General features: G+C 43.5%; 1 protein-coding gene across 5 annotated transcripts in view; it reads left to right on the top strand.

The window, feature by feature from the left end:
• Positions 1-13,446, top strand: part of rptor (regulatory associated protein of MTOR, complex 1) — a 162,616-nt gene that overhangs the window by 16,805 nt on the left and 132,365 nt on the right. For all 5 annotated transcript variants that reach the window (XM_076727982.1, XM_076727986.1, XM_076727987.1 and 2 more), the window contains exons 3-4: positions 470-572; positions 2,191-2,273. In XM_076727982.1, the coding sequence (XP_076584097.1) occupies positions 470-572; positions 2,191-2,273 (186 nt within the window). The remainder of the gene's footprint in view (positions 1-469; positions 573-2,190; positions 2,274-13,446) is intronic.

The following is a 13,446-nucleotide window of genomic DNA, read 5'->3' as shown; positions in this document are numbered from 1 at the left end:
CTCACTTCCTGCTCCCGTGCTCTTCTGTGTCACGCTTCATTACCTTTTGCGATTCCGGTCCGTTGTTATCATTCTTCTCTCCCATTTTGACATTTATTTATCTATAGACGGGCCTTTTCTTAATCTGACAGTGATAAGCCTTTGAGACTGCCTCTTAAATTCCTTGGTGTTGTGACATTAGCGCCAGCGTTCGACAGAATGGAATCCCCGGACCAAGTGGACATGTGGTGGGGAGGAGAATATCTCCTTTCTCTGTAACTCCTGTTGAGTTTCCCCTGAGTGAGAGACTTAACCTTCACTGCTCCACTGGCGCTTCAGTGGCCAGCAGCAGCAGCAGAATGGTTTACTGGAAAGCTCCCTGAATTCAAACATGCTCGGCTTGAAAGATCCAAAATGCACTCGTCTGGTTTGATCTGAGCACTGATGAGTGACGTGAGGATGATGTTTCGTTCTGTGTCTTCTCCCCCAGATGAAGACCGTGAGTGTAGCGCTGGTGTTGTGTCTCAACGTGGGAGTGGACCCTCCTGATGTGGTTAAGACCTCCCCCTGCGCCAGACTGGAGTGCTGGATCGGTGAGTGAGTCCGCACAGACACACACCCACATGAATGCTAAACTGACGGGCACTCAAATGCAACACGGAGGGTTGAATGTTGGATGTCTCAGGCGTGAGTGTGAAAATTGTGACAAATGCACAGACTCACTGCACACGACTGAGAGAAAAAGTAGAACCATACGGTTTTTAGCAACTTTAGCGGCCTGGCTATAGAGATGGCAAGGACTGTCATTTGGTTGGTTCACCACTTTGGTTGCTCCTTAATGAATTATCTCAATAAATATTGAACAGACTGTCAGAGGATATTTACTGACTTTGCAGATCCCCTGCACACGTTGAATGATCTGAGCCTCCTCAGGACATAGAGTCTGCTCATCCCCTTCTTTGTGCCAAAAGCCTGTAAATAAGGTGTAAGAATCAGCCCAAACGCCTCAGGTTCAAAGGGTTTTTTTTAGGAATGGTAAAGCCATTCAAGACTAGTCAACTTTAACTTGACAGTGAAAGTTTACTTTTACTTTGCTGCATTTAGGGACACTCTCTGTCACTCCCACGGGAGCCAAATTCATAAAGCCTCTGTCAGCTGAGGATGAAGCAGTCTGCCCCCACCAGAACCACATGACATGACACAGAACAAAAACAAAAGAACCTCAAAACCATTGCTTAGCTCCTCTGAGACTGCCTGACTCTCAGGAGCCAGGAAAGCACATTAAAGAGGGAACGCGCTTCTTAAAGTTTCTGTCACTTTCTCGGCGCCTTCTGGGGACGCTGACATTGTGCAGACCTGCCACTTTTTGAGATGGTGTTTGGAAATATGCGAGGTGATGTCTCAAGATGCACCGCTGTGTTTCATTTATGACACATGCTGCAGCCACATGCTCATAGAAAAGCTGACATGTGCTTCGAGTGGCCATAGTGTGTGTGAAGCTTCCTTCATGTGCCGACTCCTTTTAAGTTTTCATCATGTCAGGAAATTGTGGAATGGTGTTTTAAGCTGATCACACAACACGTAGGCACAGACTTTACCATTGCAGGATGCATTTTTACCATTCTAGATAATTCCTCAATAGAAAGCCATGAGTTTGTGTTTTGAAGATGCTTAACATAGCGAGTAAGTAATAATTAAAGTAAACCTGAAGTTATGATTTGTTCCCTTGTGATGTTTTATTGTAAATAGGCCTCAAAAATCATAAAGGCAGTGGTTTGATTTTCAGCGTGAAGCAGATCAGTATATGCTGCAAACTTGCCAATTCATTCCTCTCTGTCTGCTGAGCACAATTTGATCTGTCCTCCGTCTATATTGTGCTATTCTTCATGCCGTATTGATTTACTCTCATCAATATTTCAACCTGAAGCGCTGCTGCTATTTTTCTGAACCCTGCTTTTGAGAAACTTCTTTGATGCTGAAATAACAAACGCTCAGCTGCCTGTGTAATCATGGCATGGTTGTATCTTTTTGCCTGAATATTAAATAGTGGTGGCCTTCTTTTTTGAATTGTCACTATGATCGTTTTGCCTGATACGATTGTTTGCAGGGAATAATTGAATCATGGTTGGTTTGTCGGCTGCAGACGGAGCGTGTGTGGTATTTCTCTGCAATGAGCGTGACTGCGTTGTGCTTACTGTGTTTTCTGGGCAGATCCTCTGTCGATGAGTCCACAGAAAGCCCTGGAGACCATCGGGGCCAACCTGCAGAAGCAATATGAAAACTGGCAACCCAGGGTGAGTGTGTTCACATGAACCAGCTTCCCTCCTTTTGTATTGCATGTTCTAATAGTGATGCAGTGACCACACACTCTACTCCACACCACTGTGTGTTGAATCAAATAATGCTACCCATAAAACACTTAGGAATGAATAAAATGAATCGTAGGCACTCCAAGACTTGACCTTGGTCATATCATATTATTACTGATCGATTTTGGAATCCATTAAGCCATCCTCATGTTTTTTCAAAGACGTTTTATAAGGCATTTTATAGATTTTGGCAGACTATTCTGAGTATCCAGACTGTCTTTCAGGTTTTTGCCAATTCTGCGAACCTAAATGATTTTGATCACCCCCCTTTGTACCCAGTCAGAGAGCTTTTTACCACATTAACATCTGTTGATTCTAATCACATTAGAGGTCTTCATGGCTTCAAAAACTCATGCCTGAGCCCCAAAAAGATCAGGAAGTGTACTAGCCTTAACCAAACCGGACCTGTGTGTTGTTTGAAAGCTGTGAAAACAGAACTTTTAGCACTATCGGCTTGTTCAGTGTGTGAATTTGCAGACGAAACATTTTACTCGATGTGGCTACATGAGGTTATCTGTACACGTGATGCATATGAGCATACAAAGACTGAGGCCAAAGCTGTCAGTGTGAGTCTGTGCCTCCCGATCCACTGTGTTTACATTTAGTCATCATTTGAATGTGTAAGATGGGGATGGGGTTAATTTTAGATACTTCACTGTGTCAGCTCTACACACACTTCCTGTATGCACTGTGCAAACAAACTCCCACATGCTCCTGACAGTGATTCATAGTTTTTTTTAAACAGATGCATCATGTGGTCTTGTCAGTTCAGCAGTTGTAAGTGTGTGTGTGTGTGTGTGTGTGTGTGTGTGTGTGTGTGTGTGTGTCTGTGTGTCTGTGCGGCCCCGTGGTCTCCCAGGGGGCACACCCCCCACCAAAAACACTCCTTCTGCATTAAGACAGTAGCCTGGCGATGCGAGACAACTGAAGGTCTAGATGAAGAAAACACAACATCTTAGGGATGTGTCAAAAAATGTCAAAAAAAAATGTAAAAGTAAATATAAAGAGCTCAGCCTCTCCGTCCCACTGTAACCAGTCCACCCAGTCTGCCTTTCCCACTGTAACCAGTCCACCCAGCCTCTCTGTCCCACTGTAACCAGTCCACTCAGCCTCTTTGTCCCACTGGAACCAGTCCACTCAGCCTCTTTGTCCCACTGGAACCAGTCCACTCAGCCTGTCTGTCCCACTCTAACCAGTCCACCTCACTGGAGTTGGAAGTTCTAAGCAGATGTAGAGGTCATAGGCTGGAGGCTCCACCATGAACATTTTAGCTTTCTCTATGCTAGCCAGACCCAGCATGCACCTGCCACTCATGCAGCACATGAGGAGGTACACATCTGCTCATCTGAACCGAACAATGACACCTTTCTGAAGCCAGAGCCCAGATGTGACCGTGTCCCTCACACTTGCTGACACTCGTCCAGTGAACATATAGATCTAAAACGTGATTCTCTGAGAGTCAGCTGGAAACCACCTGTGTCTCCTCTCTGGACGTGGAGCTCTCTGCAGCTCTGCTCTGCTGCAGCCGCAGACACACAGCAGCTTCTTCTCTGCTGCAGCTGCTCGTTGGACTCCTGTCTTTTGTTCCACTGTCACACAGTTTATCAGGACTTTATCACTTGACTTTTATTTTTACTCAGTAACAGATGCGACTTGAAATGCAGCGACGTACAATACTTGAGATAAAAGATACTACCGTACCCAAAGTAATTGACTGAAAATATGATTGCAGAAAAATACGACTTTGTCACAGTCGTAAATCTAATTTGTTGCCACCCAGTATCTAGGTTCTCTCATTTCATTTTATGGAGGCATTTTAAAGTTGGAGTATAGAGTTGATATACCATGTTAGCTGCTTCTGCACATTTTGCCTCTCCTCTATATCTGTTTCACTGCTCTTCTTGCTGTGGCAAATATGTGTCCTGTGGGGAGTGAAAAATATGCACTTAAAATCTGACCCGAGCGGTTTGGCTGAAGTTGCATTTGCAGGTATTGGATTTGAATTCCATTTCAAACCACCTGCAAATACGTTTTAAATCCGGTCTGAAAGGTTTGGATTCGATCATGCCTCTTTTTTCCTGTTGAGACTTTGTAACAAAATGTCTGTTCAGTATTAGATAGCTATGTGGGAAAAAATTGAATCTCAGCTGTCTGAACATGGCCTCTGAGGGACAGGCCGAGGAGGATGGAGGTTTGTTTTAGGCGAGGAGGAGAGGCAGCGCTGAAAGACAGAAGGTGAAAAAGAGATAAGTTCGTGATACACAGGGCAGCTTTATAGTAGCAGCTGACCACCCACACGGTCACCAAAAAGCATCTTAAAGACCTCAGGAGGTGTAAGTAAAAACAATAATGTGTGGCTGTTTGGGAAGATAGCGCAGAAGTAAAATATGAGATAAGAGGCGATGGAGGAAGAGACGTCCCGGGAGAGAGCAGCTAAAGGAATGTAGGCTCGGGCTCGGTTGACACAGGAGGTCAGCAGCAAATGGTGGTAGGAGTGCAGGAGGAGGAGTGGGAGGGTGAGAAAGCTGTTCCTTTTTTTCAGCCTGAGGATTCACAACTCTGCAGCACCAACACCACGGAGCAGCGTTCGCCAACACACCTTACATAAACTGTTGACAAAGCAATCAATTACACGGCAGCTATTTACCCGCTTTGTCACAATGACGAGAAATCTCCTAACGAGTTCATCTAGAATGGATTCAGTCGGTAAACATTAGACCCAAGAGGAAATCTAAAAGCTGTTTTGTCGCCTTTCCCGTGTGCTGCCGTAACCGTCCAGCTGCCCGGAGAGTTTAGCTGTGCCCGCCTGCTGCCATGAATCCATTTCCCTGTTTGCCTCTGTACTCTTATATTAACCTGCATGTCCAGCAAACAGAGAGAAAGGCAAACACCGTCTTGGCTGCTGCCCACTCACTTTCTCCACCAACACTCCACATCTCTCTCATTGTTCATCATTGTTTTCCGCTCCACAAAGTGATATTTCTGCCAGTCAAGGCTCTCGTGTCCATCTTTACTCTACCTCTTCCTGCTGGTTCCATTCTTTGATTTGTTTTTTGGCCCATGTGTGCATGTATTTGTTAGCATGTGACGAAATGATGTGATGAAGCCTTTCTGCCTTTTGTTGGCTTGGAGCTGAGAGCTTTCACGGTACACGCACATTATCCAACATGCAGTGGCCAGTAGCTCAGTCAGTGGCTCAGTCAACCTCTAACTCCACCGGGCATGGCTGCAGTCCGCCTGTCATTCCACCAGAAGCACCGCAGCATCGTCCCAGAAGCGGCTCTCCACTCTGCTCAATGGAGAATACCTGCCGAGTCTATTTCTGACAGACCCTACCTTAATGCTACAATTTATGCCACATATTTCGATTTTCTTTTGTTTTTTTTTCTTCAAAAATATACCCAGCTGTAATTGGTTTTCAGGTTTAGTTTCTTGTTCGCTTGTGGTTCTTTTCACCTCATGGACAGTTTTAGCTGCAGCCAGCCTGGTTTTTCCAGCATGGGTCAGTGTCTCCTTGATGAACTGGTAATGGGCACCATTTTCCATTTTAGAAGTCGCCATGTTGTGCATGTGGTTGCATTTGCATTTGCAAGACGTGGCTACAAATGAGTGATCATGTGACCCATGCTGGTCACCAGGTGGGAACCGGAAACATGTGATGGCTAAGATGGCAACATGTGGTGCCACCATAAAGAACATGACAGACTGTTATGTTCCTTAACAACCAACACATGTTCACTCGTTTGTTGTTGTTCTTGAATTTGTTCTGCGTTTCATTCATATGGAAGATTTTTTCACTCACCTCTCTCACTGCGTCAGATCTAATAATGACAGTGGCGTGAACTCTTGCCGTGCCGTGTGACCCAAACCAATCACAGCACGTCTTGTCTCATGATCACACTTGTGTTCAGGTGTCATCGGGGAGGCAGGTGAAGCAACTGTCAGTCAAACTGACAGAAGCTTTGTGTGTGATGCTGCAGTCTTGTGTACCGAAAAAAAGAAGAGAGAGGCTGTGGATGCGCTATAACATTAAAAGCAAATGTAAGACGTGGCGTAAACTTTGGCCCAGCCGACTACTCGCCTGGCTGATGAAGTGCTTCCACTGTTCGCCAACATTTGTCTTTTTTGACCTGGTCCTCCTCCCTCAAGGAAATGTCATATAGGCGGGGGTACTGTTGCCACAGCTCAACAAGCTTTTCCTCTCTTTCGTTGTCCCACCTGACAGCAGCAACCTCAGCATCCCTCCTCCTCCTCCTACTCTTTGCCATGGTTACCTGACTGCCCTCTGGAGAGAGAGCACCTGATTGGTAAATGCTCAGGAACATTGTTGTGGGAGATGTCACACTAGACGAGTCAAGACAAAAAAATTCTGACATGCTAGTCTTTTGGTTGGGGTGTCGAGGGTTGTCCCAGACGCTGGGCAACAGGTCGTTTAACATGACAAAACAACGTGGGTATAGACGGACAATTGTTGTTCACGATTGGCCATGACGCTGGTGCAAAATCACACAACAAAATTGTCTCAAAGTCGGGCTAGATTTGTGTCGTCTGATCCAGACATGAGCCTCTCTGATACTTTTTCAGTTCCTTCGGCGCGTATATTCCTCATCATCAATAGCCATCTTTGTTGTTGAGTCTTTTCTGTGTACTCTGTCTGAGTTTTTATTGAGTGTGGCTGTATTGTCTTATATCAGAGCTCAGACTGGATTGAGCTGAGGGCTGCTGTTGTTTCACACAGACGCATCAAGAAACTAGACATTATTGAGATACCTTGCTTCGCTCTCAGTTTCTCTTTCAGTTTTCCGTCTCGACATGCCTCCTCTGCTCTCCTATTCTCTTTCAAACTTCACTTGCTCTTTCGTTTTCTCTTTGCATGTCCCCCCTTGTGTTTTCTTTCTCTTTCTGTCCTCTGGAATCTGATTGGGAGTCTCATTTGGAATTTTCCCCTCTTGAATTGCCAGATGTTTAGTTGTTATTGAGATGTGAAGCAGCGTGCTTGTCTGGTCAGAAGTACGTACCTCTTGAACGCAGTGCTGCTGTCAAACAGGTTTAGTCCACATTTCAGGCCACCGAAAGTGTCATTTTTCCTTTGGTATGTCTTTTTTTTTAAAATTTTTGTGGTGTCCTCCATCTCTCTTTGTATCTCGCTCTCCTGCCTGGCTGCAGCTCGTGAACCCCTGCTGTCCACTCCACCAATGGTCTCTGCATTTTGTATCAGCGAGCTTCAGCTCAAACACTTTTTCTGTTGATTAGCTTTGAGGTTTTCTCTTATCACCCTGGAAACACTAAACTGCACAGCAGAGGATGAATGAAGGATTTCTGTGTAGTCTGCAATGATGCAACACACTTTTTAAGCTTGGGTAATGTAACATTTTTGTCAAGTGCGAGGACACTGAGAGGCCATGGCAACACTTCACTTTTCCCACTATGACCGTGAGTCAGCAGGGCAGCTGATGTGCCACACGTGTTAAGGGTTATACCACTCACAAAAGTAACATCAGCTGCATATTATTTCCGTAATAGGAACAAGATTACAAATTTTACTCAGATTTTTCAGTTAGGGAGTGAAACTTGGGGTGATGGTGTTTAAAAATCATTGGTGCTTTTAGACCACTGTCTAAAAAAACAACACTATACTCACTATAGGAAATGCGGGATCCAGCGTTTTTGGACTTTGAGCTTTACAGACGACTAGAAATACAGATATCTCAGCCTCTGCATTGAATTTGAATGCTCTTTTCTTAATATGACTCTCATGTCTTCCTTTATGGAAATGACGTGAAATCTCTGGAAAACCCCTTTAGACGTTTGCTGTTAGCAGCTATGGAGTTGTTGAAGACGAGTGTTTCCTTCTTTTGATGTTGATTCTTCATGTCATTCTGGCCATCGGAGCCACTTGCTCACTTCCATTTGTCTTGGGACCGTTGGCGCACTCTTCAGAGCATTTTATGCTGTCCACAAAATGGAAACAGAATGTGGTTGCACATTTCTAATCAATACATCATCATAAATGGATGGCTCGATACAGTATAGGAAAAAAGGCACTTTGACAGGAAGCAAACTGAGAATTCCTGATGTTGAACGACTAAATGAGGTTCAAATACTGATAACAGTGCAGCCAAACCCTGAACTTGTCTGACCATGCTTATTTAAAGATTGACTACATCTCTTTCAAGGTCCACCCATATCAACGGGTTCTGTGTACATATCAGGCTATGTACCAGTGCCAATTGCCAAGGCCTTCATTGGGCATTGGGAGTGCCGATCCCGACGAAGGAGCCCTGATTCCCATAAATGGAATCATCTTCACAGAAATAGACTGAAGCAACATTCTAAAGATACATTCATTTATAATGTATATTGACTTACTGATGTATTTATGTGATGATACCCAGGATCTCTCAGTGCAGAGGACCAGGTTGAATCCTGAATCCTCACTGGGACAGTTCATGAAACTGAGCCATCTTTTTTGTGGTTAGTTACACCTGTGTTTTTCCTGCTTTAACCAGCCCAAATTTCTACAGTACACAGAATGCTTGAGCTTTTATTTTGTATGAGGTATGTTTTGGCTGAGTGGTCTTACCAGACAGCTTTCAGAGGCCTTGAGTGTCTATCAAAGTGCATCAGTATTGTGATTTTTCTACTTGCAAGGAAGTTACATTTTTTACATTCTGCACAGAACAGAAACCAAGATGCAAACATGTCGAACCAGCAAGGGAATTTCCAGCAGTGACGCAGCCACGTGACTAGAGGCAACTCCTTTATGAAACTGCTCTCTCCACTCACTGACAACAGGAAGAGTGCAGTACTGGTTAATGAGGTGTATACACAGTACTGTATCAGTGTATTGTGTATTGACCCTTTATTTTCCAACTTGAACAGTGGATCCTGTAGTTAACTGGGTGTGGATGAAATTGTGGCAAAAAGAGAGGAACTCACACTTGGTGCTGAATAGAGCCGTGCTGTGTAACGGCCACTTTTATTGGCCATTGGTCACGGCCAATAATTGTAAGATTGGAAAAATTCTAATTATATTTTTAAAATATTTTTTCCATAGATACTGTAGCAGTGATGAAATTATTACCATTGTTAAAGGAATAGCTCCAGACAGAACAATGTGCTTAATACGAAATGTTAGTAAGACTAAAACAAGTTTTAACATCTTCTGGATGAAGTCTGAGTATTTTGTTTATGGAGACTTATATTTACCTCACATAATGATGCACGTATGTGTGACAGACGTAATACACTGTATGTAGTTTACAGATTTTGTCATAGAGCAAATCTATGAGTAAGATTGTTCCCTATGGAGAAATAGTCAATAACGTGAATTAATACTGAATGTGTCATTCCCCTGTTAACTCCACACTTGAGTGCCATGTGTGTTGTGCACACTCACTTGGTAAAGCAGGTCAAAGCAGTTGCTGATAAAAGGCACAAGAGTTTTGCCATTTAAAGAAAGCCTTTGCGGGGCACCAAGGCCACAATGGATGATGATTTTTAGTAGTGCATCAGGGCCAAACACAGGGCCTACATGACCATCGGTGATGTCTCAGTTTCACAATAACAGAAGAATTTCCCATGCTTGTACCTGATGATGAAAGAGAGAATGATCACTGGTTGTAATAAAAATTGTGTGAGGATAATGACAACAGTCCAGACCATGTGAGGATAACAATGTGTGGTTTTGTGCAGCTCATGTGTGGCCACCAGGTTTGGTCACATCTCGTGTGTGAATGTGTGCTGACAAAGCATGCAGACTCTGAGTAGGAGTGAATGGCACGCAGTGTCGTCAGATGAAACTAAATTCAGAAGCAGAAAAGGTTGGCGAGTGGACGTGGATCATTTTCACACATTCTGATTTCCATTTTGAATTTTGGAAAAGAAAAAAATGACCCTGGCCAATTCAGTAAAAATATGTTGATCCTTCCCTGACTTTGGTGGTTACAGAGCATCGGTAATTCCTCTTCACACTTCCAACTCATTAACAAACACCACTCCACCCACTAGATTATTCCCATTGGAGGACTCCTCATAGCTGCCAAATCAGTTGAATCCCATTTAAGTTCATCTGATAACCAGTGTGAGTGGGAAGCTGCAGAGTGAATAATGTGATCGGAAACTGTCTTAATGATCTCCCCTCGCCTCTCCTCATGCACTCAGTCCAATAAGAGCCACAGAGAAAACCATTATCCCAATGGCAGACTTATTGACAACCCACCAATACATCAATAAACAATGTGCTTATGAGGAATGCTACAGGTCATTGCTGCCATATCCTTGTGGGTCTCAGAGAGAGGGAGCTTATTGATAGTTCCACTGAATGACAGTTTGGAGACCTCAAACTATCTTGTGTTAATGATTAGATGGAGATGAACTCTGGATTATGCTGATGTTAAGGTGATGTAAAATAGTTATAGTGGACCTCATGCATGAGTGTTTTCTTATTTTTTTCTGTGTTTTGTTCTTATATGAAGCAAGAGGAGGAAAATAAGAAAATCCCATGTGGGATTCATGAAACGTGCACCGACAGCCAAGATGTTCTTACCCACCTGAGTATGTTGATTAATTGTTTTGATCTTAAATTGGATGCACGTATAAGGAAATTTGCAGTTGGCATCCAATTTAAGATATAAGCCCATGTAAGGGCAGCAGATTTAAGTGCTGTGTGCAAACCACAAACCAACAAGCCACTGACATTTGACAGGCAACGCTGAACTCACAGATAAAAGAGTAAAAGAGAGGAAAAGCATGGGCAGTGCTGCCTAAGGACATCTAAAAGAAAAATGTTTCTTCTGCAGACATAGAAACTTTACTCAATGAAGTTTTGTTTAGAAAAAAACATCTTATTTTCAAGTGTGAGCAGTGGGGTCATTGGTCCAGAAAGGTGCAAAGCATGGCAAGAGATCACCAGTGCAATTAATACTGTGTGTGCAGAAGAAAGAACTCTCCGTGAAATCAAAAAACAAGCTTTTATCTGAAGATGAGCGCAAAAAAAATGGGCCAGGCGTGCTATTACAGCCATGGGAGGGGGTCAGGAAACTGTCAAAACAACAGGCATGGATGAGTGCATTGGAGCCATCACTGGAGAGGTCTCTGTCGGGGGTGAAGTCTGATATTCCACTGGACGGTGACCTACCACAGCCAGGAAACTTCTGTCAGCACTAACAGTGTACCCCAGGACCACAACTAGCATGATCTAAAGACAACGGTGAGCGTCAATTGAAATATGTAATCGTTGAAGTGAATTTAATTACGCTAACTGCTTCATTTGATTCAACATAAAAGTATTTAAAAAGCACTTGAATCTATAGTCTACTATATACCGTTTTTTTTAAGCTACATGCCCATTTTGAGTGACTGGAGGATGAATAAATGAAACAAGTTTAACAGTCTTTATTTCATTTTTGAGAGGCATCTGGCTCCAGTGCACCGTCCACCTCTCAGAGCTGAGATCATCTACAAAACCAGCAGCAGATGTTAGAAACTCTTTGGCATGTGTCATCCCCTTTTTCACAAATTAATGACACTCTCAAAGAAATAAATGAAACTTTACAAAAACAAGAATGAAAAAAACCTTTATCAGATAAATGCCTTTACATTTTTTTTCCTTGAACATAGGCCAGGGTCATTTCACAAAGCACCAAAAGAGATCTGCTGCAACGATTGAAATGAGTCACTGTCAGGTTTCAACACCACGTCCGTGGTCAGGTCTCACGAAACCAACAACCTCTATATCTTTCACGTGGTGGCAGGGCATGTTGCATTATAATATTGTGCAGAACATAGTATGCCATGGTTTTTTGCACATTTTATCAGGTGTGTATAACAGCTTGTTAGCTGCCGTGCCGAGGAGCAGCCACCGGCCTTCCGGCATACCATAGCTCCACCACTGAGCAAATGCGTATCAGTCTGTGTTCATAGGCCACCTCCTGCTGGGCCTAAAGGTTGGTAAATGGTGTCATAAGCCATGGTAGTAATGGAAAGGCCAACATCCTGAAATGAATACCAGCTAGCCTCCCGTCTCCAAGGGAAGGGAAGCGAAGGGCTGTGCAGTGTGGACTGTACAACCGCAAGGCAGCGATCCACCGTGTTCAAGATGTGATTCTGTGCATCACATATTATTTGGATGTTGATTAAATGGAACTCTTTTCTGTTGAGGAATAGGAATAGATTTGGAGATAGTGCCTTGATGTGGACAATAGTATTGGGTAGTCCAGCAATCATATAAAGATCCCTCCTTATGTGGGTCTGCTGAGCAGTGGTATGTGGAAACTGAATGGACTGTGGTGTTAATTGGATGATATCCCGGAGAACTTTGGTGAGCACATGATGGTAGATGGTGCAGATGGTGCACTGGAATAGGCCAGACCTATCACCAGTGTGTCTCTGGAAGGTTCCTTTAGCCAGAGAACTGGTAGTAGTGGGGGTTAACTTTTGGCAAGTAGTGGTTATGGCTATGGTTAGGTCTGTGCAATGGCATGATTCGTGCTTGAGGCCCATTGTTCCGCTGTTCTTCAGAACGGTAATAGAGGTACGTGCTGTTCTAATCAAGGAGTTTGGACTTAAAATGGGCTGCAGGTTTGTGGCAAGTGGCTCCTTGTGCAATTGGATCAGTAATGTGTTTCATTGATTGTTGCTGTCAGGATAAGAGACTTAATCTCTCATTGTTTTTTATGTTTTAGTTTCTCCTTCCTCTTCTGATGAGATGGCTTAAAGCAACGTTTTTTTCCCCCCTGATATTTTTCTTCATTTATTCCTGTTTTTGAAATGCTTCTCATAATGAAATGCTCAAACCTCCAAAGATTGCTCAATCTGGGTACTGTACATGGCGCTGTAATCTTAGGTCAGGTTTGGTTTTGACAGTAGACAGTTCGGTATCATCGCCATTCTGATGATTATTTTTTTTGTGTCCTAAATCATGTCACCAGGACCACCTGCTGCTACCGTCTGCATGAGCCAATGCTGTGTGATGAGTCATGACAGATGAGACAGCACGCCGGACATGATTTTATTTTTGCGAGTGTCTGTCACGAAGAAACAGGAAAAAAAGAATAAATGAAAATTTATGTTCAGAAATGAATCAAGAGGATGCCAT

Source organism: Chaetodon auriga, chromosome 4 (genome assembly GCF_051107435.1).
Source record: "Chaetodon auriga isolate fChaAug3 chromosome 4, fChaAug3.hap1, whole genome shotgun sequence".
Taxonomy (NCBI): domain Eukaryota; kingdom Metazoa; phylum Chordata; class Actinopteri; order Chaetodontiformes; family Chaetodontidae; genus Chaetodon; species Chaetodon auriga.
Note: the sequence above shows the minus strand (reverse complement) of the source record. Positions and strands in the feature narration are given on the sequence as shown.